The 26,222-nt window shown below is 39.4% G+C and overlaps 1 protein-coding gene across 2 annotated transcripts; it reads right to left on the bottom strand.

The window, feature by feature from the left end:
- Window positions 1-2,973: 2,973 nt before the first annotated feature.
- On the bottom strand, window positions 2,974-20,705 carry lingo4b (leucine rich repeat and Ig domain containing 4b). Of its 2 annotated transcripts, none has more exons than XM_047597835.1 (3): window positions 20,302-20,705; window positions 6,198-6,313; window positions 2,974-6,099 (listed from the first exon to the last, which is right to left on the bottom strand). In XM_047597835.1, the coding sequence occupies exon 3, from the start codon at window positions 6,085-6,087 to the stop codon at window positions 4,276-4,278; it is 1,812 nt and encodes a 603-aa protein (XP_047453791.1). In that variant the 5' UTR covers window positions 6,088-6,099; window positions 6,198-6,313; window positions 20,302-20,705; the 3' UTR covers window positions 2,974-4,275. The 2 variants fall into 2 exon arrangements, with proteins under 2 accessions (XP_047453791.1, XP_047453792.1); XM_047597836.1 differs by lacking the exon at window positions 20,302-20,705 and adding an exon at window positions 8,243-8,654.
- Between the last annotated feature and the right edge of the window lie 5,517 nt (window positions 20,706-26,222).

The raw sequence follows: 26,222 nt of genomic DNA, 5'->3' as shown, positions 1-26,222 counted from the left end.
TAAAGCAGAAATATAAGAAATCTGGTGTCCGCCTTTAGATGAAACTATAACACAACTGGCAAATATTGGACTGTCCTGCAGGGAAATTGTAAATAAGATAATTAGATAGCTAAAATAAAATGAGCAAAAAATAAGAATCGTAGGTAGATATGGTGCATGTCTACATGCTTGTGAATACAGTCAAAGGAAGGTAGCTGTCTTCTTTGTAATTAACTTCTCTCAACTCAAGTGAGTCGGGCTAAATGCATTACAAGATGATCATTACAGACTGAGATCCGGTTACAAAACACTTAGAGATAATTGAGGCAAATTGGGGTGTTGCGTGTTAAATGCAATCAGTCTGTTTAATTAGAGGTTTTACTTGCAGGTTAAAATTAGCATAAGACAGTAGACTGCAGGATAACTGTGTAATGTGTAATCCTGCAAATCATTTCTTCTTTGCAGGATTACAAGTGGGTAAGGCTTAGCAAACTTTTGTTTTTTTTAGTTATCTCAGTGTCAAAGAGAAGAAGGAGTGCAGTGTAACTTTAAAGAATACAGTGACAATACAAACAATTTTGTTAAGCAGGAGAGACAAAAATCTCACAAGGCTTTAACAACCGTGAAGAAATATCTCTCATGTTGTTTCAAACTGGGATATCTTGAAAATCACAGAGTTGATTTGGGTTCTGGCCTTTAAAAGAGTTATCCTTAACCCTGAAAGACTGACAATACCTGAGCTTTCAGAGGAACAGAACAGAAAACAGTAACTGAACAGGCAACTGCTTCATTAAACTATTTATATAAAGAAATTACACTTACAATGCCAAAATTCAAGCCTATAATAACATAAGCAAACCTGGCTAAAGGAAATTATATGAAACAACTAAGTCTGTGTCCACCAGTAAGTGTGTCTCAGTAAGCATTTACAGAGCCTTTTTATCTAAATTACAGATCTAAGGCTTTATACTAAATCAGAACCGCCGTCTGAATCAACCTTGTATTCTAATATTATCTGTAACTAATTTCTTACATGCTTGTATATGTATATGCATATACATTTGCGTGGACACCAAATTTCAATTTTGGAAGTTTTCTGGTCTCCATTTGTTTTATGAGTATTATTGACCAGTCATATCTAAACGTGTGCGTGGAGAGCAAAAGAGACATAAGGCTATGCAATATCCTGTGGACAAAATCTGTTGAGTGAGTGTAAACTGGCTATATGTTAAACCATCCTGAAGTTGTCTCTCAATGCCACTTTCAAAGTTGATAATCAGACATTTACCAAAGGTTATCAGGTGATAGCTAACAGGTTCCCAGATTGGGACAGAGTGCAAAAACAAAAAAGATTTAAATGAACAGAGGAAATACCATTACTTACCGTACCGTCAAAAACATATTTTGTACAGATCGTATACACCAATCTGCCACAATATTAAACAGGGTTCCTACACATATGAACTCTATTGAATCCTATACTTTTTCCACACCCTAATTTCCAGACTTCTCGGTTAAAACAAGTTGTATATCATGTATATAAATTATTGAATTAATTATTTGTTTTCACTAGTTTTAATCTATACGCAGTTATGTCACCAAATAATTTCTAGAAGATTATAGCTAGGTAATCTAGCTCGTATAAATAAGTTAAAGATAAGTTCAACACAAGGTGTCCTCACTATAGAATCCAAACTGATCAAGTATCTGTGGGATGATCCACAGGGACCCCTCCCCTTTACTCATAGGACCCAAAGACCCCCACTAACAACATTCTGTTACCAGGCACCAGGATATCCTCAGAAGACTCATGTCCATTCTCTGATGAGACACAACTATTTTAGAGGCACAAGGGAGAACTACACATTGTTAGGTCATGGTTTTATGCCTGGTTAGTGTAGAGAAAAAATAATGATAAAGGTGTTCTTTTCAAAAATGTCAATGGTAACAATACAATTAAATAAAGAAAACACCAAGAATTGAAAGGAAAATGCACGTACTTGTTACTGTATTTCAAGCTCTTAATTCTATAATCAGAAGCTTCCTGAATATCCAACTGCCATTGGATGCTTGTGATTTAGTCATTTAAGCCTGTTCCTCTGCTGCTCTGGATAACACTGTCAACCAGAGTAAATCTTACATGTCTGACGTTGAGAGAAAATGCTTTCATCTTCCCCATCAAAACAGAGAAGGAGCCTGAAACTAGAAGCAGATGCGAAGAGACCATAATGTTCTTGGTGGCGTGTGCATGCCAGCCATGGAGGAGTGGATCTTAAATACCACTTTAATCTGACCCTTTGGCTTTCTGTCCAGTGGGAGAAATAGTTATATTAACATAGATAATATGAAAGGCCAGTCTAGGCCATGAGTTTGCACCAGCCAGACAGACCTATATAACAGATTGAGACATGCAGAGGTAATCCAAAAGGGTTTAAATCTCTGCTCATACACGTGATAATTTTTTTCTGGGTTATTCGGGGCACTGCATGAGACGAACCAAATCATTTGCTGTCCAGTGAATTCACTAAGAGTACGGCAAGTCTCTAAACTGTACTAAGGCGAAATAAATGGAATTCGTTGGTTAACATTCATCTCATCACTCTCAAGAGCAATGTGCTGTTTTTGATTGAGAGCCAGTATTGAAGGAAGCAGCCAGTAAATGTCTAAAGAGATTCATTGTATTTCAGCATGGGTACACGTGGCTCTCAGAGAAAACACAAAAATCCTTTGTCTTGACAGAAAGAAAACAGACAAATACAATTACAAAAGGCCAACAAGCCAGTTTTTTTGTCTTGAACTGAAAAGCCTCATAAAGGATTCACAATGTAAAGATGAAGTGCTTTGGTTATGCAAGACAGTGTTTTGCTCTGGTGCCAATTTTCCAACAATAGACTCATTTCAGATTCAGATCCTCTGAGAAGCTGGTTAGATCTCATCCAAATATGCAAAAACATTTCACCTGAAATAAATTGAAGGTACTGCATACACACAATGCAGGTTTAAATATCTGCATTTAATGACATAAAATACAAAATGAAAATTTACAATATCGCAAAACACCGGGACATGTCCATGACGTGTGTTCATCACTTCCACTCTCCTTTCCTGGTTTAATAAAGCACCACGTTGTGCGCAGTGCCTCTACTAAGTTTACCCACAACAAGATGACATATTTCAGTGACACTAATCCCAACTACTAGATAAAATGACAGAATAAAGCAGAGCACACACAAATGCCCTTGACCTAAATTTATGCGATAGCAATGGTAAGGTGAGCATTCCCTCTGTCGATGAGGATAATATTACTGAGGCACATATTTTTCAGTGTATTATGTGGGTAAAAAATAGAAAAAGTGGTTCCTTGAATATAAAAAATGGGAAATTATATCATCTTCAGATAGAATGTAAAGTCATAAGGTAATCATATGGTAAATTCACTGTATATGTAACAAAAGAAAGACAGATAGATCTGAAAAAATCTTTTTTAAGTAAGAAATGGGAAAGGATACATTCCTATGTACATTATGCTATCAGTCCCTTGGATTATTAACGTAACTATTACCCATACTGAAAACATGCTTTCAGTGTAGAAAACTTGAAACATGCTACAAACCTCTAAAATGTTCAAAATTTTACCATAAAGAATCATAGATGATTTGGCTAACCTATTCCTACATCTATTGCATGTATCAAAAGCTTTATTATAATATATTCACATGTCTTACAGTAAATTTTGACACCTGTGTTGAAGCGGGAAAAGGAACCCGAGGGTCACAGGGCAAATGTATTACTTGGCTTGTGTCAGCAAGTGAAGACAAAAGTGAGCACATTAGTGCAACATGGATGATTAAACAAGCACCGGCATGTTCCGAAAATGTGATTATTGAATTCAAACCGTCCTTATGTGTTGCTGATCTAATCCGTGAAAATAAACCTATTTATAATTACATGCTACATACAAAAGAAATCTGTACTAAGTATTTGGTTATTCAAAGTACAAGTAGCAAAAAAATGCACAACAATCGTGAAACAGCTTGGCCCACAATGGCCACAAACATTGTTCTATTTCAGGGTCATGAGATATTCTTAGTTAGATAACACAGTCAAGTGATTGCTGAGATGTAAAGACCGTCTCTAAAATTAGAAGTGCACTGGCACAAGCGCAACAGTCTCTGATTTGGCTCCTGAAGAGGTCTTTGAACAGAGGTCTCTGTATTCTAGTGTCTCAAGTTTGTCTGACTCCTCAACGCAGACTAACTCACAGTCAACGCGACCTCTTTCACCTCTTCACAGGCTTTAGATAAGTTTCATAGTAAACCTGCCACCATCACCTCCATCCCCTCCTCCGCCCATTGAAGACCGAGGAACAAAGTCTATAGTTGCTGTGTGCTTGATCTGACCTTTGCTTTGGCTCCAGAAAAACATGAAGACAAAACAGATTGCCACCGAGCTGAGGAAAGAGAGAAAACCCATGGTGGTGGCAATGATTAGGGTCTTTGCATCAAACGGGTATGGCTTGGCCATCTGAGCTGAGGAATTTGCAGCCTGGGGATTAGAGGGCTCTACCCAGCCTTCCTCAGTGTAGAAAGGAATGGTTCGATTGCGTGGGAGTCCTTTTACATACAGACCAACAGTCAGGCTGTCATTGCCTGCTGCATTTCCTGCCAGGCACTGGTATGTACCACTATCCTGAACCTGGGCAAAACGCACTTCTAGAGTAGCATTCGGTAAAACTCTGATTCGTCCTGTTGGAGCCACCACATTCTTATGGGATGAGATCCAGGTGATAGACGGAAATGGATCTCCATCAGCCTTGCAGGAAAAGAGAACTGTGGTGCCTTCTTCTACTCTCGCCTCCTGCGGCCTACGGTCCATAATACGAGCAGGCCGGCAAGTAAACAGCCTTGGGAGTTCTTTCTCTGAGAAGTCTCTGAATTCACGCTGTCTCACTGCATCTGGAGAGAAACAAGTGGGTTGGTGTCCATCAAAGTTCAATCGCAATCTGCGACGGACCACCCAGAGAAGTCGGCAGTCACATGCTAAGGGATTCCCATCTAATCGCAACACCTGCAGGTTCCCAACAGAGTGGAAGACACTCTCCTCCAGAGTAGTGAGCTGATTGGATGTCACATTAAGCATACGAAAGTAAGCCAGTCCCCTAAAGGCTCCCGGCTCTATTCGTAGCAGGTTGCCCCCTGCTAGGTGTAACTCCTGGAGTCTCAGGAGGTCCCCTAGCAGGTTACCTTGGATAACACTGATGGGGTTGTAGGACAGGTCCAAGTAGCGCAGATAAACCAGATGACGAAGTGCTGAGTAAGGAACCGCACTTAGGTTGCAGCCACTGATGACAAGCGAGGTCAAATTAAGACCAATCAAGCTGTTGCCAGCCATAGTGTCCAATGCTGGCCAGTTTGAAATCAAGAGGCTGCGCAAACGGTGGAGCCTTCGGAATGCATTGTTGGGCAGGGTAGAAATGGTGAGGCGTAACATGCAAAGACGTGTCAGACTCTGAAGCTGGGACAATGCCTCAGTGGGAACAGAGGTCAAGTTGCTGCGGTCTAAGTTGAGCTCCTGTAGATTTTGCAGACCAAAAAAGGCCCTCTGAGAGATGAACACCAGGTCATTCTCCCCAGCTTCCAATGTCACCAAGTTTACCATTTCTTTAAAAGAATAGTCCAGGAAAACCAGAATCTCATTCTGGCTCAAGTCTAGAAACCGCAGACTGGACAGGCCAGAAAACACCCCAACTGGGATTATCTTGAGACGGTTATTCTTAAGTCGAAGTGTCCTAAGATTCTGTAGGCCCTGGAAAGCCTCCACCTCAATCATAGAGATTATATTATCAGTGAGGTCCAACTCTTGAAGTTGAAAGAGCCCAGGGAATTGGCGTCGTCCCACAGTCTTAATCTTATTGAGAGATAAATCCAAATGCCTGGCATCACCGGAAAAGCCCTCTGGCACTGAATTTAAATGTTTGCCAGAGCAGATCACTTCTTTAGCCTCAGGTCGACACACACACCGTGAAGGGCAGCCTCCGCCAGATACACCCAGTCCAAACTGGAGCAGGATGCTCCATGCCCCCCATCGGACGACTGACTCCACAAACATCTTATCCCCTGCCTGAAAAGAAACACAGACAATTAACAGTTTAGATATGTAACAAGATATTAGACATATGTGTAGTGCACTTCCTTAAAATGGGAACAAACATGACATACCGTTTCAGTCTTGGAGTGCAGATTATCATAACCAGTGGCAGTCAAATAGGGATCAGACTTGAGTTAAGTCCTCTGTACCGATGATTTTCTGTCAACAACATTCCCTTAAGAGTGGCCTGAACAGAACAGAGAGACAGAAAAAAAAGTTACAAAGTACTTTAAAACTGATGTTTAATTAAGCATCCAGAAGCTCAACTTTTCAGTTCTCAAGCTATATATCTGCATCAGCACAGTAAGTGTTAAGTACAAGTTTCAGCATTTCATGAAATAGACATGAGATCTGTTTACCCTGTTCTGTTCATCTCATCAGCTTGATTTTCCCACTGATGGAAAACCAGGACAAACTAAATGCATTAAAAACCAGCACAAATACAATGTTCTGAGCAGCCCGTACTGCCCTGGGTGTTAAATGATTAATTTTGCGGCAGCTGGCTACCTGCAGACAAGTGACCTCGGTACCAGCATGTAACGTAAATGGAAGGAAAACAAACCCTTCTTCTTTACTTAGTCAGGATTATATTGCAAATTCCCCCTACTGTGGAATAAAAGGATTATCTTACTTTGTATTTTACTAACCCAGTTTGACCATCCCAAACCGATCCACTCTAAAATAACATGACAACTACGTCCCACAATTAATTTCTGGTCATCCCTTGGTACATTTTATAAGTCTGACATTTAACATGTGGAGGAACAGAACAAAAAGTGCATATTTTGGGGTAGCAGAGTATGTCCAATGCAAAGCAGATGTCGCAACTGACGAGGTCAGCCATCGTCTCTGTATCACAAAAAACTAAATCCCTGCTTAACTGATTATCAAAGAATATGTCTCACTTTTTACTCAGTACATTTTATCCTCCCAAAGATTGCAAAAGGACCATTAACTGCACTTAACACCGTGGAAGTGTCCACATGTGATCTGCCCTAAAAAAAAGTATTAGCGGGCCTAGCCTCATGGGCGACGCTTCTGAGAGTGCAGATGAGACCTCGGTGGGATGAAGCTCAGCACTTTTTTCACAGGCACACTAACTATAATCTGATCTGGCAAGAGAATGATATGCTACATTTTGGAAGTAAAACCTGTTTATATATCAAATAAGTAACAAAAGTACGCTTTAAAACAATACAGTGTCAGCCTTTGTATGAAAGACCTTTTGGATGTATGTCGTTACTTTTTCCTCTTATTAAAGAGTACTGTATATTTTTATCTTATTAAGTTGTAAATCCGTCTAATGTTGCATGTAGAAGTCACGGTTCCAGTGGAGTGTTTTAGAAAAAAATACACCACAGAAACAACTCTTTAATTACAGTTAAATGCACATATGACACAGTTCCAAAAAACCCAGACCAAAATATTTTTATTAATTCAATTGTAAAGAACATAGCTGCATGTAAAATAAATTTGCTGAACGACAGACAAAATAAAATGCTATAATGTTTAACAAAAACAGTAAGTATCACTGTTGCTCCTCTAAACTAACTAAAATTAGTTAGCAGTGGCACAATTCAAGAAGAAAAGAAAAAAAGTCAAAGCCTATAAAATAAACAGTATTTTATGTTATTTTTTCAAGAGTGTCTTTTTTATTTATTTATTTATTTAATTGCAACTTTGGTACTGTGACCAAGCAATTTCCCTGGTGGATCAATAAAGTCTATAGATGCATCAAACAAGTAATGTTGCTGAGAAGAGTGAAAGTAACATGGAAACTGTAGAGGAAATGTTGCAACCACTGTTGCAAAATGCTACACAGCAAAATATTACATATTTAAATTGTTCTGCCACTTTCTCACCATGCTAGCTGCAAAAAGAAAGTGATATAAATTATATATTTCCTCTACAACAAGCACTGCAGAGAGCTACTACACTACGCGCTTCAAAGCCAAAGAAACAACTCTCAACATGTCCCACAGCTAAACAGGAATCTCAAACCACCAAACATGAACTTCCCTCACACAGCAGAGGTTTACTCTCATAAAAAATAAGGATGAGAATTACACTAGAAAAGTACGATCCAAATGCTTAAAAATGCCAAACTGGGTCTGACCTGCAGCAGCTTCAGCTTCTCACTCTTCACCATCAGACAGTTTCCAGAGTGTGGACCCACCCTCACTGCAGTCTCTCGTCTGAGTGGCAGAGTCGCCAGCAGTCCAGTGCTCTACAGTCTTTGTCTCGTCCCTGTTCTTCATGCAAACTGCTCTTTTACTGGCTGGCTGGGAGCGCTGACTCACAACCTCAACACTTATGCACCTATGCTCGTGTTAGACCGATATACCAGACTGTGGATGCACCAGAAGACACCAGTACTCGCCTATAATTAAATGTTTTCAGCATCTCTCCTCTTAAACAAAATTAATAAAATAAACTGTATATAAACTGGTTATCACCAACAAACACTGGCTTTTAGAACCAGTATTAGTTTCCTTTTTCCATTCTGTGTGATACATGGCCAGGGTTCACAATTTCAATGTGTTGACCCCCCCCCAAGCTAACTTGTGAGAGACAGAGACTGGCAGGTGTGTGATATCTCAGGCTGGTGGGCATGTCAGTTGCTGAGCCCTTCCAGCCAATCAGGGCTCAGGAACACTCCCCCTCTGCATCCCTGCACACATCATAAAGCTACAGTCCAGTCAAAGGTCACACCCCCAGAGTTGCAACCAGGATTGACCCCATCCATCAAATTAGAAAGTGAGGGAATAAACGCTTTTGTAATTTTCCCATCTATTTCTCGCCCTGCGTGGAGCGTGGTCACATGAGTGTCGTGTTACAGCGTTAATTACGCTAACTATTTTCTATCTCACAGCACCACTTGTTGCGGTTTAGGGCTGGCAACTGTTACTTGAGGAGCCATTACTGATGTCGTTTAAGTCACGCAGAGAACCAAAACTAACAGAAACTTGTGGCACTTTTCGTAATATAATTCAGTTTTTATGAACACACACCCGTCTACAGTCATTAACTGTAATAGCCTTTTTACTTGCAATCCTATACAAACCTTGTACGTCTGATGTTCATTTTCCCAATGACTCTCCTGCAAAATGAACTGCAACCCTCAGAATTTTCTCAGAAATTTCTTTCTCCCCGGACGATAAAAGGCTAAAGAGGGACAACACTAGACAACATGGAAGTAATCTGCCTCATCTACTCGACATTTTCTTCAAGATTGTGAAGTAGTTGATGCTAAATTAGTTTGAGGTTCTGCTTTTTTCAGTTTTCAAACATGTATTGTGAAATTACAAAAACACTGTAACATCTACCACCACTAATCAAAGCTCCTTCCTTCTCTATATGCGGCAGTTTGTTTTCTGTCTAATAATTCTCTCTGATTAAAGAGAGAAGATTTATTTTTTAATTTGCTTAATTTGCCGGTTTCTGGCCAGGTGATGCAGAGCCCGACAGGCCAATATGAAGCTGCCATTTGATGTCCCTGCAAAAAGCCTTTTTGCATAAGTCAGAAATATCCACTAACCTAAAGCAGGGGCCAGCTCTTACCTAACAGAATGGTCTTACTGCCAAAATACAAACAATATTAATGCCAATGGGATGTAACCGCTCTCTGGAAGAGTCCAGCAGTGAGCTCCCACTGAAACATAATTGTTTGAAATAATTCAACTTCTCCGACTGCTCACAGTTTGTCGTCTCTGCTCTGTCATCAGACAAAACTCATCAAGTCTCTCAGCTTGGGCCCTTATCGCCTTACATCAGTCTGTGGCCAGTTGCCACCCCATGTTCAACTTTCTTCTCAGACTGAACACAGCTGCAGGTTTAATCATTAGTCAAATCATATTTTTATGCTTCTGCAATCATTATGATTATCAAACTACTGGTGAAATCAAAAAACAACTAAGTATCATATTCATTGACATATCATCATTGTTTTTCATTTGTATAATGGTAACTGAAGGGTTACTTGTTGGATTTGCTTTCAGCTTGAATTTAACAACTCAACCTCAACAAAACATTTTTGCTGTTTATCTCATTCACTGAGCTGCTGACTTGATTTTTCTTCCCACCATCATGTTCAACAAAGTACTACAGAGAGCAGTGACTCGTCTTGCTGTAACAGCCAGGAGCAAGGAAGAGGCAATGACTCTCAATTAACTTGGGCTCTTTTTCTTGTCAACATTATGGCTTCATTAGTTCTGACTCTGAGAGACTTCTCTCTCAGAGCTTACCTCTTTCAAGTTTCACCCTATCAGCAATTCCTCAAAACCCAATCTCTCCCCGTTACTAAGAGACCTGCAGCAAAATGTGCAAGACAGTGCAATTACTGAGATGAAAACTTTATGTGAAAACTTTACAACAGGTGCCTTAACCAGGATCATGATCTCATAGAATCTCTGATTACGTTTCCTTCAAGTTTGGATGCCCAGGCCATGAATCCCTATGCGCCAAGTAGTACATCTGACAGAGAATGTACAATCTGAGCCTAGCTGGGTTTTCTGACACTCGTCAAAGAGCTATTTTTAGCTTGTCACAGTCAGAAAGACAACAGCCTGGCTCAAATATCCAATTAAAGCGAATGGAACAGAACAACAGTGTGGGGATCACAGAGCATGAGCATGAGCTTGGGTCTGTGTGTGTGTGTGTGTGTGTGTGTGTGTGCTTTGTTAAAAGTGTGTTTGATTAGGGTGGTGGTGGAGATGTGTTTGTGTGACTTTCTTGTTTTTTTCTTTTTTTATTACAGCTTCTGGCACCTGCTACAGTGTGATGGCCCCTGAGAGCAGCAGCATGCAAGCAGGAAATATTAAAAGGTCTGCTGGCAGAACAGCTGTCGGGTGCATAGAAGGAAAACAAAAGTCTCCTGCGCTTTCACTGTTGGGTTTTTCTCGGAAAGAGCTTGTGAACAACATCATGTCAGGAATCACGTCTATGTTAAATAATCAGCATGTCTCAAATGCAGCTTTTGAAACAATGTGAACAATTACAGGAACAGAAGTACAAGCACTGGGTGGTTTAGCCTGAGTATTTTAACCTTGAGTATTTTTCTCACTATCATATAGAGTTAATGCTCAGTAAATCTGAGGCTTTTGGTGATTAACTAGACGGTGTTTTTAAAAACATTAAAGTAACTGAATACTGACTTCTCAAGATATCAGTTTTCAGACATCTTGAATCTGCATGAACAAATTTCAGGAATGGTTTAACAGCCATGAGCTCATGACTTTGCAAATAGTTGCTAACCAATGCTTCTCTGATGACGTAAGTGAACGTTAGTTGTACAAAGGCTACAAGTTCTTAAGTTAGCAGCGACTCTCACAGGGTATTTCCTGCTGTTGGGACAAGAGATCATGTAATTTTTATGAAATTCAAGACATTCTAGATGATCTAATCTTAGCTTTGAGCTGATTGTAGTCATTTCCCAAAATGTTACGCAGGGAAACACCATTCACAGCTTTGGTTCCTACTCCATGTTAGCTTGGGATTAGTGTGCTTGGTGATCTTAGATGGAGTGGCTGTGTTGGTGACTGTATATTATTGATGGTATGTTCTTTTCAAATAGAGAGCATTGACTGCAAATAGATCTAAATTGGTCCATACACAATATTTTTAAGTTATGCCTCTTTGACCGGATAATGTTTAGTGGTTTCCTACACAACCACTAGCAACCAACTGTCAGCTACAAACGGTGCATGACAAGAGAGTCATTTAATATGTGGATGGGACTTTAAAGCAGTTTGTCTTGTAAAACTTCCACAAATATATTCACAACAATATCTTTGTTGTAAAATTGTAAACATATGTGCAATAGCTGCTGACTGAATTGTAGCTTATTTAGTTCTAGACAGCTCAACTAACAAATCAGTCTAACTTTTTAAATATGTAAACATGGGACACTGATTGTACTCAACTGCAATGTTTAAACAACATCCTTAGTTAAAACTTCCAAATCAGGTTTGACAGGTGGACATCTGTTGTTACATGGCCATCTAGTTTATGGTGGTTTTCACATAATTCATGTCAGTGATTGCACATATTGCTGACAATTGAGGTCAAGCAATCCACTTCTGCTGTAATCACTTTGTAAAAGACTGTGAGAAAAAACAAAAGATCCCTGAATGGTAATATGGCCAAGTCAGAGTGTGTTTGCTTGTTTGCATATTTGAAGCTGGCATGTGGAATAGAGATAAAGAAAACTCTGTGCCAGTGTGGCTGTGGGCTTGTGCCTGTGACCAAAGGGATTATATTAACTGTTTGCCTCTGTGCTGACATAATACAATGCATTTATATTTTTAATTATTTCATTTGAATGTTATGAATATTGCTGTTTTTTGGGTTTTTTTTTTTAATTATTATTATTATTTAGCCTAGCTTGATGATTAGGGTTTTGTTTTGCGTTTTTAAAAAGCCATGAATGGAGATATAGCACATAGCACAACAGCGGTGACATTCAGAAGGGACCCAGAAAAACTGATATTTTCCTCTGCTTATGTTCAGTTACAGTCTCTGGAAATCTGTCCTTGTGGTTCATGTGTGAGGTGAGATGGAAGCAAGATTTTAGTTATTACCTGTTGCACAAAGAGGTTTTGTCCACTGTACAATGTGGAATATAAAAGACAAAAATGTGTTTTTCCCACTTTTATTGACAGCACTGAATGGATTATAAAGTAGGAAATTCCAAATTGGATCCAGGACAGATACACATTATTAACATCGCTGCTCACATAGATTTTATTGTAACTGGGTTATTACTTTAATTATTAGTGGTGTCAATGTAAAGACAATCCATGTAAAATAAGAATGTTTGCATATTAAAAAGTGAACCTATTTGCACCAGTGATGTGTGGTGGAAGTGGGTCACAGTGGCAGATCCACTCACATCGGTTTTGTTCCAGACTGTGTGTGTGGTAAAGTGCTCTTCTGTAATTCCTCACTCTGACAAGGGGGAGCATAAGGACTGTGTGACACCATGCAAAGTGCACTGTCTGCAATATTAATAATAGCACAAATAAATGAGAGAAGGGAATTAGTTTCAGTGCAGCGCCTATGTGATGTGACAAATTAGGTCGTCTCAGCTAACACAAATGATGCTTTGGATCCATCAGCGTGCTTCAGAGGGATGATGGGAGGTCACGAGTTAAAGGGGAGCTGACTGATGGGAAACAGAGGGCTCTGAACCTGGAACAGGTCACATGTAAAACACGGATCATAAAATGATGACTAATACAGGGCAACTTATATTCTGACTAGGGTTGATCTGCAATTAAAAACAAGACTGACTGGCCGTTACCTGGCTGGAGACGGATTGAAACACTTGAAAGCAAACTTGAATTTGCACTCAAACAAAACTAAAGGCAGCTGGAGTCGATTGTTCTGATCTTTGAAAGAGAAAGAATGAAATCAAATTTTAAAAAAAGTGTAGGGAAAAAGAAAATTCCAAGCTCCCACCAGTCACATGAAAGTCTGCAACCCCCTTCTAGAAACATTTTTTTAAAGTAGAAATGAGGATAGATAATGCCATGCAAACAAAACAAGTAATGCATGATTGTTGATTTTTTTTTTCTCCTTTCACAGAGAAGTCATCAACTCCATAATCTCCCCTCACCAATTTGCAGGTGGAGCTTTTCCTCTTTGACACACTTACCGGCCCACATGCCAGTCTGATGGGGCCGCTCCACAATCCCACCTGCTAACCTGCTACAGCTGAGACAGTCAGAGTGGAATAAAAGCAACAAACACTACTTCCAAATGTTCAAATCTGCTACCAATCCCTGTGCATCTACACACTGCTATCACTCCCCACATAAAACATGGAGAAAGTATACCCTGAAGATGGGCAAAGGTACGTTTTATTTGGTTTTAATTCCTCTTGTGACTCCTTGAATTTTTACTCTTGGTTAAGTTTCCCTGAATTGCAAAAGTAAAATAATTATTATGCAAAAGTTTGTAATTTTTCATTATGTAACTAATGTAGTTAAGTAAGTAAGAGGACCTAAGCCAGAAGCCCCAGGCATTAAGATCTATGGAACATTTACATCCTGAGGGAGACACATTGGGAAAAACTCTTGGAAGAAATATTTTCAAAAATAGAACAGCTGATCTAGTTGCCTTTCCTGTCTAACTTACATGACTCTTCTAAATCAATGTGCACTGTGTACTGAATAAAACTGCAAGTAAACACAGCAGTGATGCTTTTCTTTAATTGTATTTAATTATTAGTGAACGTTCAGTAATTGATTTTTATTTATTGCTTTCAGGTTTTTCGACCCTGATTCACCACTGTTCTGCTATACTATGCTGTGTCTCCTTAGTCCAAAAATAGCATTTCCTGATTTGCCACCACTGTGAATGGCTAAGTTTAGGCAACTAAAGTAAACTGGTAAATGTTGGGAGCCAATCACTTTCATAGTTAAAATAAACTTGAGCCAAAGGCTGGTGTTTTTTTGTTTTTTTTTTACCCAACCATCCACCCTGAACCCTCTTTAAGTCACATTATGTTAATTTCGAGTACGACTGCCATCACATTGTCTGAACATAGATGTTAAAATGCCACCCAAATAACTTTTTGTTTCTTTCTTGTTTTCTTGCTTCACTTTCATCTTACAGCTACACATTAACCAGTTGTATAAATGCTTGTACCTTTGGACCTTCTCAATCAATCATTCTTCTGTGCATTCCATCTTAATTGATCCAAAAAATCAATTATAAAATTGAGGAGATGGAGAAGAAGCTGGAAATACTAAAGCAGAAATGTGCCACTGCCAAGCAGAACAATCACAGCTCTTGTGGTCTATATCACCGTGATGTACATTTCTGGGGAGGTACACATCAGGCTACGGTGTTGGGGTCTAGCTAAGGCGTCAAATTGATGCAGAAACATAAAGTGTAATAAGTAACTAGTCCAACTGGGTGCTAGTTTTTGCTTGAAAAATGCCTCATAATGAAGTCCTGGTGGCCATCAGGCTAAGGAGTTACAGTCTGAAGTAAAAATAAATACATACATTACAAAGGAAGGCCACAAAAGAAATTGATTTTCCTGGTCTAATTTGGTAGACTACAAGGCTACATTTTATTAGCTTAATAGCATAATTGCCTAAGTCATTTGACTTACAGGTCTAAGTCTACTAAGATCTCAATTTGCGTGTACTAATTTGTGTGCACAATCTAATTTTGCATGTGGGCTGGAACGGAAATTTGTGGGTGATTTACTAAGGCTGATTTCGTAAATGACAGCGGGTGCAAACAGTCGTATGTAAAAGACAGTTTTCCATGCACTATTGAGACTCTGGAGGGTAGAGTGACTGCAAGCGCAAGGTGACATTTGTTACATCAAAGGTGTCAGATGAAGAGGAGACGGCAAATTAACACAAAAAAAAAAAAACATGTATATGTAATTATTAGACATGGCCCAGTGACGGACTGCCAACTAAAAGAGCACAATGCTCACAGAGATGCCACATTTAAATAATGCACTGATGACCAAAAAATGGAAAAAAGAAAAATATTCCATACTGTAGGCCTATTTTGTTTCCAGTTAATCTGCTGTTCTGTTTATTTTTGTGATCGTCCAATGACCTGCCCACTCCGTTCATTTATTTACTTATTTCATGTTTTTTTTTCATTCAATGTAATATATAAGAGGCTGGCTGTTGAGCTGCCCGGTTCTGCTTTTTAAATGTGCAAACTGATGCCAATACACTGTTTTGCATGCAGTTTTATACACACACAGTATCTGGCCCAAAGTCTCTTACTTCACCCTGCACTTATAGAACTTGTATGTGTACCGTGTTTGATTTTGAGTAGAAGAACGCAAAATATCTGGCTCCTGCTGCATTCATTTAGATCATATTTTTGCCTGAAAGTAGTGTGTAACTGCATGCAGCATTCTTTTAAAAGGCCTGTTCTTAAACCCCCAATGAAAGAGAGGTCACTTGTCACAAAAAGCTCACACTCAGTTTCACAAAGCATTCTGACACACAGTATGACGGCACAAGGATCTAAATCAGGCAGCAGGAGCTGTAGGTGTTCAAGAAGGACATGATCGTCTCACTGCTTCTCCTTAACCCCTCCAAGTCACCTGGTTGCATAACAGTAACATCATTGCCTTAATTAGTTTGCATTAATCCCTTGGTAATTTTAGACTAAAGCACTACAAAGATGGACATGTCTCTCTTGCACACTGAAAAGGCTCCAGCCCCCATGACCTTGGTTAAATGGAAAATGGACACATGGAGATGAAATTATAATTGAACGGACAGCCTATTAATGATGGCCTTTACAATTGCTATTTTATCTGTCACTGCATGATAGGCCTTTGCCAAGATATTGTACTCAGTGGTACGCGCAAAAGGTGATGGAAGTTGATGGGTGAATAAAAATAGAGCTTAATAGAGAAGTTCTAACCTTGTCACAGAGGGAAGTGTGAAACGATGGCAAGAGATGACTGGAGACCAGTGCAAAGCGAAGGGAGGTCCGATGCATCCAAACACTGAACCTGTTCTGTTATGTTTTGAAATTGTGAATTTCTTCTCCTTACATGAAAGACTGAACTGACTCTGACTCTGACTTAACAAAACTGCTTGACACATAGGCACTACAATGAGCACCACTGGAACCCTCATCAACTTTACAGCCCAGGATAAAGGACAAAGACGCTGCATGTACGCTCGCTGACTGTAAAAGTAGATTAAAAGAACACCTCAGTCATAAAAACGCAGACGCACACTGAGAGTGACACATGTCCTTTCTTAATTTGGTACCTTCACACTCATAATCTATCACCCTCTGAGTGGGAGACAGTCACGTGTGCTTCAAATAGAAATGCTTCAGGATTTGCCTGTGCTCTGCTCTCTGTTGGAGATAGGAGTTAACTAGAAATTCTTTAGTTCCTATCCTTGAAGCCTTCCTGCTTATGTACCATTTGTGTGGCTTAACCCAGTCAGGTTTCAAATATGGAAAAGTTTGACAGCTCACAGATGAATAAATAAATAGAATGCAACTGGATAGAACACACACATTTTGGAAAAGGAAATTCAACCTGAACAAAAAAAATAAACTCGCAGTGTGAAAGAAACGATATGCTTTTCATGGCCAAACAACACAAGACTGCAGCTGACACATGCCCTGGGCCAGTGACATTTCATATTCATGCCCTGACTATGTCTCCAGTGGCAGTGAACATCTGATCTTTCTATTCATTTACAAAGGATACAAAAGGATTTCAAATGACGATGTGGCCTGAATAGTGCTAGTGTGCATGATGGTTTCAAAAGTGTTGTGCACTACAGATTCTGCCCTCGATAGATATTTTTGTGTGCAATCCCTTCAAAAGCACTTCTTACTAAGATGAAAAGGTTCATATATTTATCCTCTGCAAAAAGAAAAAAGTACTGAATATATAGCTGTGATGTTAATCTCATGAGGGCTCAGATGCATCTATCCCAGACAACTCTAGCTTTTGTTGAGACTGGTATTAAGGAGCTGCTGTTGGAAAGAAGCCAAAGCTGGTTCATGTTATATAATGTGATCCATTAGTACGATCCTGTAGGTTTATGGCTTTTCAAAGACACTGTCATAGCCTTGTTCTCAAACTACAGTCACCAGTAGATAAGAAAACACACAGACGTTTGCTGTTCTGTAAGGTAGGCTGTTTCATTACACCTTTTAGTTGATGAATAATGGAAGGAGCAGACATATCTGTAAAAGTTGACTTGGACAAACAATTCCTGCTTTAAAGGTTGCTGTGTCTGTTTAAGGTGAAACTCAGATTATGTTGTGTGTCACTGGAAATACCATCGCACAGACTAGGAACTTAAATAATAAAAATAAAATTTTTGTCCCTTGTGTAAGTGTTACTGTTTTTGTTTTGGTATTTTTGTTTGATTTAGTAGCACAGCCAAGATTCAATTACTGACTGGGCAAAGTGGACAAATGCCCTTGGGGCCCAGACCCTTAGCTACCCCAAACCCAACATTTACAGTATTCTTATTTCTGTCTAAGATTTTTCATTTATCAAAAATCTGCACTGCAGAAGTACAAAACAATTATCACAGATCCTTCATCTCCACCTTGTAGTCCAGGCCTTCAGCTCCTTCATTGAAAATATGTGCAAGGTGCAACCATATGTTTTTTCATTCACCAGCTTTCCTGCCGTTGTCCTCTTGAATAATAAATTGGGTTTATTTTTTCTTAGTTTATGGTGAAAGTAAGAGTAAAAAATGACCTTTTACCTATAAAGATATTCTTATTTTATGCTTTCACTGATCAAGATACAAAAATCATAAAATGTTATGAATTATTGTGAATAATTAAGTTAAGTTGAATAATTAAAAATCACTTGAATGATTATAGGAATTATTCATTTTTTATGTGTGTGTTTTAATCTCTTGACTTTCAGGTGCCATAGATGATACTCAAGGAGAACAAAGTGACAACAGCATATACATAAAGAGCCCAAAAGGAAGTTAAATCATGGTTCCATCAGTATAAACAGGGGATATGCAAAAAGCGCCAGGAAGCTCAGATATATCTCTGGAGTCTTCCTGTTATGATAACTTTATCTAACTTAATTCAAATACCTTAAATAAATGCTTAAATAAATTTGTCCTAGTTCCAGACTGCACTCGATAATACTGACAAGTGTGTTGGAAATTGGTGTAAAAAACTACTTGTCAAACGCAAATCTAACATATGGCAATGTTTAACAGTTCAAAATGTCTGTTTGTAAAATGTCATATCATGGCCACACTGCCAGAACAATGGAGATCAATGTGAAAAACCACAGTGTTCACCTACGAGATAAAATGCACTGTTTAATCACTCCAAGACACGTTTCATATTTCTAGAACAGACTTCATGCAGTGAAAGTGGAGAAACTAGTTAAAGACTTGTCATATACTTATTTGCCTGAGGCTGAAATCAATTGAGGTCTGGAGCTGCTGCCCAATATAACAGTCCAGATAAATCATTTCCTAACAAGGAGACTGACATACTTCCTGTGCATAAAATGCCCTCTGATTAAATTGCCCATTTGGCAGAGTCCCAAGCGTCAAATCCTTGGTGCTCCCTTGATGGTGATCTGCTCCTCCTGCGCCACAACCGATGTGATGTGTGTCCTCATTATGACAGGAAGAGAGGACGAAGAGTTTGCTGCTGGTCTAAGCTCACCTCCGTGCCCTTCCCTAAATGCTGATCCTGGCTTACATCACACTGCAGCTCTGGTGATAATCAAATCGAAAGCGAGGAGCCAAGTTTGGAAAGTACACAGTTTTGGGTGACAAACGTAGGTTTGATCAGAGCTACGGTGACGTTAAAGCATCTTGATTCATTGCATGCACACACACTCACATAAATGCACACACTCACAGAGGACTCACACTGTTCCAGGGGGAAATGAGGCTGCAGTTAGTGCTGTCTGTAATCCTGCAGTTAAAACACAGTCTGCTGTGGCCCTTTTTAGGTTTATGGAACAAAGTATTGTGAGGATTATGGTTCACATAGACAGTGCAACTACACAACAACAAAAACACAGACACACACAAACTACAAATGAAAACAGGGCCAAACATAAGAGTCATACTAATAGCATATCTTCTACATATCAAGAAAGATGTTTCAAAAAAAACATCAAGAATAATACTATTAATGTAGGTCAGTGTCTGAAAACCCAAATGTAACAGGCTTTTAAGAATGGAATTTGGTTATAATAAAAAGAAGAAGAAGAAGAAAGAAATAAGAAGCCTTAATACATAATCATCAAAACAGGTCAACCTTAATGTGATGGAAAAACTATATGCTTCTTGGAACCTTTATAAAACATTAATACTAACAACTTCTTCTTTTAATTTGTTGTTTGTTTGTTTGTTTTTATAGACTTTGGATTAAATCTGGTAAAACATTCTGAAACCCTTTTAATAACAGAACAAAAATATGGAATAGGTCGAGCAGCAGAAAAGTGGATATTTAAGGATTATTGTAATCCCATAATAAGACATGACGCACTATTCAGATATTAAGTACCTACTTATTCTAAACTCAGAATAAATGCATTCTCTCAAACATGAACACAACTGGTTTTGCGTGGTTCTGCACGCAAAACTGTTAAAGCCCCTAAGAGTGCTTTGATTACTTTGTTTTGAAAAACAAAACCTCAAAAATTAAACTTACCAGATAAAATGTCCAGCGAGGAAACCATCGCAACAAACAGCTTCAACACTCCATTTCCAACATGAAAACGTGCTCATCACTGTTCAGGACGCTTTGCCCCTCACCCTCGTCCTCGTCCTCCTCTTCTCCCTACGTTCAACCAGACTTTTCCAACATCTGTCACGCCAGAGTCGCGGAATTTACTTCGCCCTCCTTCTTCGTTAATTTCCTGCCGAACACCTCAGGGAGTTCGCCGATAATTGCGCTACTAAAATAATTTAGGTCGACTCAGCCCGTGTCTGCCTTGATGTGCGCGCTGAAGCTGTGGAGAAGCTGGTGCGCTCTGGCCGCGGTGCTGCTGATGGCTGGGCGCTCCGCTTCTCCATCCCTCCGCTCAGCTGGAACGAAAGTCCCACAGATTTGAGGCTGGATCAGCGCCATGTGTGGCGGCCGTAATGCCTTAAATCCTCACGTAACGCTGTAGTGTAACGCAGAGTGGGTCCTATTACACTTCTAACCCAGGATGCGATTACTTTTCTTGCACCACAAATCCCTTTCTCCAATAAATGTTCAAAAACCACTTACATTCTCCTGTTTGTATTTTGCTCTTTGGAAACAACAAACCCACAATGAAGGAATGTAAAGATTAACATTCATTTTCAGAAACACATTCGATTATTGAAAGAGTTAGATGTTTGAATTAACTATAAATTATAAACTATAAAATAATAAAGTTTAATTATAAACTCATAAAGAGTGATCACTTCCACTGAGTAGTTGTCAGTGAGCTTAAAATCCTTGAGCAGGAGAAGATAGATAGTGGATCACTTTGTGGTGGATCACTTTTTGATACAGTTTGTATAAAAAGCACCATATAATAAAGTCTGACTGATCATTTGTTTGATTGATTGAATAATCTAATACTGCACTTTTGCAGCATTTTCAAAATGCAACTAGTTGGATATTTTTGTGACAGAGGTAAAAGAACCTCCTCATTTTAACTTTTTTGTTTCTGCAAAAACAAAACAGATCAGTAATACGGCTATTTTTCTAGCGTCTGGAGAATATCCATCCATTATGTGCAGGAGGCCGCTGGAGACTGTTCCAGTTTAACATTAGAACAGTAGTGGGGGACAGGTCACCAGTCCATCACAACTCTAACATTAACACACAGACACAAACTACCATTCACACTTACTTACCTACCTACAGCCAAATTAGAATCAATTGTACTGTAGGAGGAAGCTGACGATCCAGAGCGCCCAGGAACATGGAGAAAATGCACACTGCATGCAATTGAAAAAAGCCCCAGGTTCAAATTCAGAAGCATCTATCTGTACCACACGTTTTGAACACATCCAAAGTAAAAATTTTGAAAAATACTGTATAATAATGTACAGTATATGTAAGAAAAAAAAATAAAAAATCTTTTGTCAAGGGACTAAAATGCTCTGCTAGGTTAAAGCTCACCTTTACACAAGTACATTTTGTTAGTAACTGATGTTTTATCTTGACATCTTAAGAATGGCAGTTCCTTGAACTTCTACAAGTTCAAGAAGATGATGGGCACTCTGGACAGCTCATCCTGAAGTTATGGCCAAATGCAAAAGAAAAAAAAAAATCCATTTCCATAATTCCTGTTTCTGCTGTACTGAGAGTACATATAAATTATGGAGTAGTCCTTAACTAAGAACACAGCTGCTTTCCCAACAGGTTGATGCACGTAAAAGCAGCTTTTTGTCAACAAGGTAACCGTTAGATCACATCAGGTCCTGGCAATGTGCAAATAATAATAACATGGGTGGTAAAATCCCCAAGCTGTCAGCTCTGAGGGGATTTGTGATTTTTTTCCCTTTCTTTTTTTATCCGCTACACAGACTGAGTGCTGGCAGGTTTCCAGGACAGTACATTACTATCACAGCTTGGAGGGAAAGATGGGCAGATATGCATTGGTCAGCCAAATCTCTGGATTGAACAACAGCTGGATACTATAAAGTATGCTTGACCCTGTAGCAAAGACGAGGAAACCTCCCTCCCTTTACGTTTGCTACTACACACTCTCTAAGTACATATACACATAGTGCCTGTACTTATTAAAGAGGCATCCCAACATAATCTGAAAAACAAGTCTTTAAAGTCCAGGTGACAGTAAATCCATCGTATACCTCATTTCAGTTGAATTCAATTCAGTCATCTTAGGAGAGAATGATCTTCTAAATCATGATCATAGACAGAAAGGTAAAGAAGGTAAAGTGGTGTGCTTGTGTACTGCTGTTGTTTTTCAGTGCAGTTCCGCACAACGATGCTGGGAAATGGGATTTATCCAGAGAACGAAGTGACTCCTTCATCCGGCGAACTGGTCTTTCCTCTGTGGTCAGAACAACAGAGACGCTCCGCACTGCAGGCTGAAACCTTCTTAACATGGACCTCATGTTGCACACACATGCACACTTGTACCTGCTGTGAGGACTAGTTGTAGTGTTCTCCATCCACTATAACAGCCAGCATTTGCTAATGCGAGGTTTCCAGTGTTGCCATTCAGGGTAGAGATTAGCAGAGAAAGGTTTAACAACAAGGGCTTTCTGATAGTCTCTTCAAAGGTATTCATCATGTCGCCCTTGATTAAACATGCAAGAAGTGACAGGAAGTAGTGTGCTGTGTGAAATAGAGCAGCTCCCTAAACATCAATGATTCCCATCATCAGGAGACAAAAGGCTGTTTAGTTGCCTAACCACTAAGCCAAGGATGTACACCTCACTGTTTTAACAGTTTTCATTCACTAATTGAGTTTATCTTCAGGTGACTGTTCAGTCAACAACGCATTAGAAGCTCTGCCACAAGCTCTGTGTTTTCTTGTGTTGCCGGCAATTTCAATAACATTTTTTTTCCTGTGTGCTCCAGGTGTTGAGCCTCATTTACCAATTTTAAGTCTGTCCAGCTTAACCAGCTATCCTTGCTCCTCTCCTGAACCCTGCCGGCAATCAGCAAACTGAATGACCCACTCTCATCTACAACCACTGGTCCTCATAACCAGCTTACAATTTATTCAAAAAAACAAAACAAAAAACAAATGTTACCTATGTCTCTGAGGTCTGCATTTGGGTCATCAAGGAAAAGTCAACATAACAAATAGCTCTGATTGAAACAGAGAGATGTGTTGGGAGCTCAGAACACAATTTGTTTCTGTTCTGTCTCTGCACCAACTATCTATCCTCTGCTACTGCAAAATGGGCTAACGTAATTTTAAACCTGTTGCAACCTCCTCTGTTGTTCAGCGTAATTGACTCTTCGACTGACAGCGCTGTCAGAATCCAGACAGAAGAGATGCTCTGTGGCGCTTTAGGATTCAGTAACTTAACTATAACCAGGAGGCATGCATTTTTATTCGTTTTGTTGTCAAGTCATCAAGCAAAAGTACAAGCTCTCAGTCAACTGTGTCAAAAACAAAAAACGAGTTTTTGTAGCAAGTGTCTCCAAAGTGTTCTTTGTTAATGTAAGATGTAAGTAAAAGAGCAAAGTTTTGGTGCTGGTATCCATGCAGGTTATATATATGTATATATATAACCTATTCGTGTCCTCCCCATTTAAATTCTGACAACTTTGAAAGCAAAGTTTTACATTTAAAGTGTTCCGTGTTCACTTGAGGCTTTTCGGTACACTGTGTTTTCAAACATGTCCAACTCGTTGGGTGTTTGCTGCAGCAGCACTCGTTTTCGGTCTCAGCACACCCGCCGAGTGGGAGCAAACATACCTCAAAGGCTGTTTCTGAACTATTCAAGCATTCAGCTGTTGCAAACAGGTGCAGAAACATTTTCACAGTGAACGCATCCCAACCTAAAATGCAAAGTCGCCCATCCAAAGAGACCTTCCCCTCGGATTTTACCATGTGTCTGTCAGGAGCTCTATATGTGAGCAACTGGAACAGACGAAAACACCTTTAAAAGGCAAACCAAAAGTAAGGTGAGAGCAGACTTCCACAACTGAGATGGAGATGGAGGTATTAGACTCCACCGAAAGTTGTTGGGGATTTTTTCTTGAGCAAATATGTCTCAAAAAGTCTGCCACCAGAAATATTTCATTCTAAATATTAATTTGACATTTTGCTTTTTAGTAATTACTTCCCGTAGAGATCAACACAAAATGGAAGGTGAAGAGCAGGGAAGAGCAAAAGAACAGTGAGCCGGTGAATATATATTCATTTTGTATGCACACTGACACAATGCTGTTCCATTGACCTTTAATTGCCATGCTCTCTAAGCAGCAAAGTAATATAGCATTGTTAGCACACCTGCAAACCAACAACTTACTCTTCCACCTCTTGCAAAAATATGGTGCCAACAGTCAAGGATTTTGAAAGGCTGCTGTTTTCTAAGGCAGCCTTCCCATGTGATTTTTGTAGATTTGTCCGAAGATTTGAAGGAGTCTAACTACTGGCACAGTATACAGACAGTATGCACTTAGCACACAGACTATATTTTAAGCCTATAGGAGCCTATTGAAGCTGCAGTGTACATTCCAATTAATTAAAAATAAATAAATAAATAAATAAAAATTATGATTATTATATAATATTATATACAGAAATGTATGTAATACGGGCCTGCAGTTCTCATTTTATGCTTCAGTCCTTTCACCACTAGCAAGCTTTGGCCTGGTACTCTTTTACATTTCGATTTTGATTAAATTCATGGCCATGCAAGCGTGAGCTGTTGGAAAACTTTGCATGACTAATATTGTTTAGATCTCCCCTGTGTTCCTAAATTGTTTTTGCATGCAGGCTGCTGCCATCTATAGTGTCATTGTTATGGGGTGGGGGTGTCTCGTCTGATCTAGGTGTGTGCTACACGTCTAAGTAACATCCACACAAATGCCAGGTCCAAAGGTTTTCCAGCAGAACACTGAATTGTCACAAGATGGTCAATGTTATTTAACAAAACAAAATCTGTCAAACTGAAGCCAAATGTTTAAGATTCATCAAAGATTTGAATGAAGTGTCCACTCAGTGTTTTGAGGAAAATCCCAGATTGCATGTACCCTTTCAACAACTACTGAGACCGAGGTCGTAAGCAGATTCACAGGAAGCTATGAGATCTGCATTTTGGATCCCAGCAGGCGATGCAGGATGAGGCTCAGCCTCACTTTCCATTTTAATTAATCCTCATTTGTTGGCCTCTGGTTCTCTGATTAGACCAAAGCAGCCTTGTGCTTCCTTGCGCTTCCTCATTTCCCTGTAGCAGAAGATGGAGCTACCAGGCATGAGGCTCTTCTAGACGGACAACACTGCAGTCGATACATAGGGAGGTGCAGGAGGTTATTAAGGTTTACTGCAGTCAGCACACGGGAATTTTAAATTAGGTCTTGTCAGAATAATTTGGAGATACAAGTCAACGTGTATGTGGATACAACAACAAAAGCATTGTTCCTGGGGCTCAGGCTGTCCATGTGTTCTTCAATTTTTAGATGTTCATCACAGTTCATCAATAACTGTGTTAAAAAAGACAGTGTTGCCTGAAGGTAAACTTGCAATCTACATATGAAAATATATCCGTCTGTGTTTTGGGAGGATGGGGATACTCTGTACTCCTGGGTCTAATTATATCAGAGCTCTATGAGAAGGGTCAGCACCACCTGAGTTAATTCAGAGTGAGGAATGATGAAACCTGACCTTTAAACCCCAGGATGAGCACCAGTCGAAATCTTACAAATTTTAGTAGCACTGACAAAGAAGGACATGTGATCGGTCAATAGAGAGCTTGTTACTTTACAATTCACAGTTGTATGACATTGTAAACATCAGCTGGAAATTGTATATTAGCTCCTTGACAAAAAGAACCTAATTTACTTCTTTTCTCAGCCCTTTAGATAATTTGTTGAGAGCAGGTTCCACGTGATTTGGCAGGAACGTGTTTAGATTCCAAACAGCATGGGTTTAGTGCACTAGA

Source organism: Mugil cephalus, chromosome 11, assembly GCF_022458985.1.
Source record: "Mugil cephalus isolate CIBA_MC_2020 chromosome 11, CIBA_Mcephalus_1.1, whole genome shotgun sequence".
In the NCBI taxonomy this organism is placed as follows: Eukaryota; Metazoa; Chordata; class Actinopteri; order Mugiliformes; family Mugilidae; genus Mugil; species Mugil cephalus.
This window is presented reverse-complemented; position numbering and strand designations above follow the sequence as displayed.

Coding starts and splice junctions, on each gene's coding strand:
- lingo4b (XM_047597835.1), bottom strand. CDS start 6,087: ATGTTTGTGGAGTCAGTCGTCCGATGGGGGGCATGGAGCATCCTGCTC.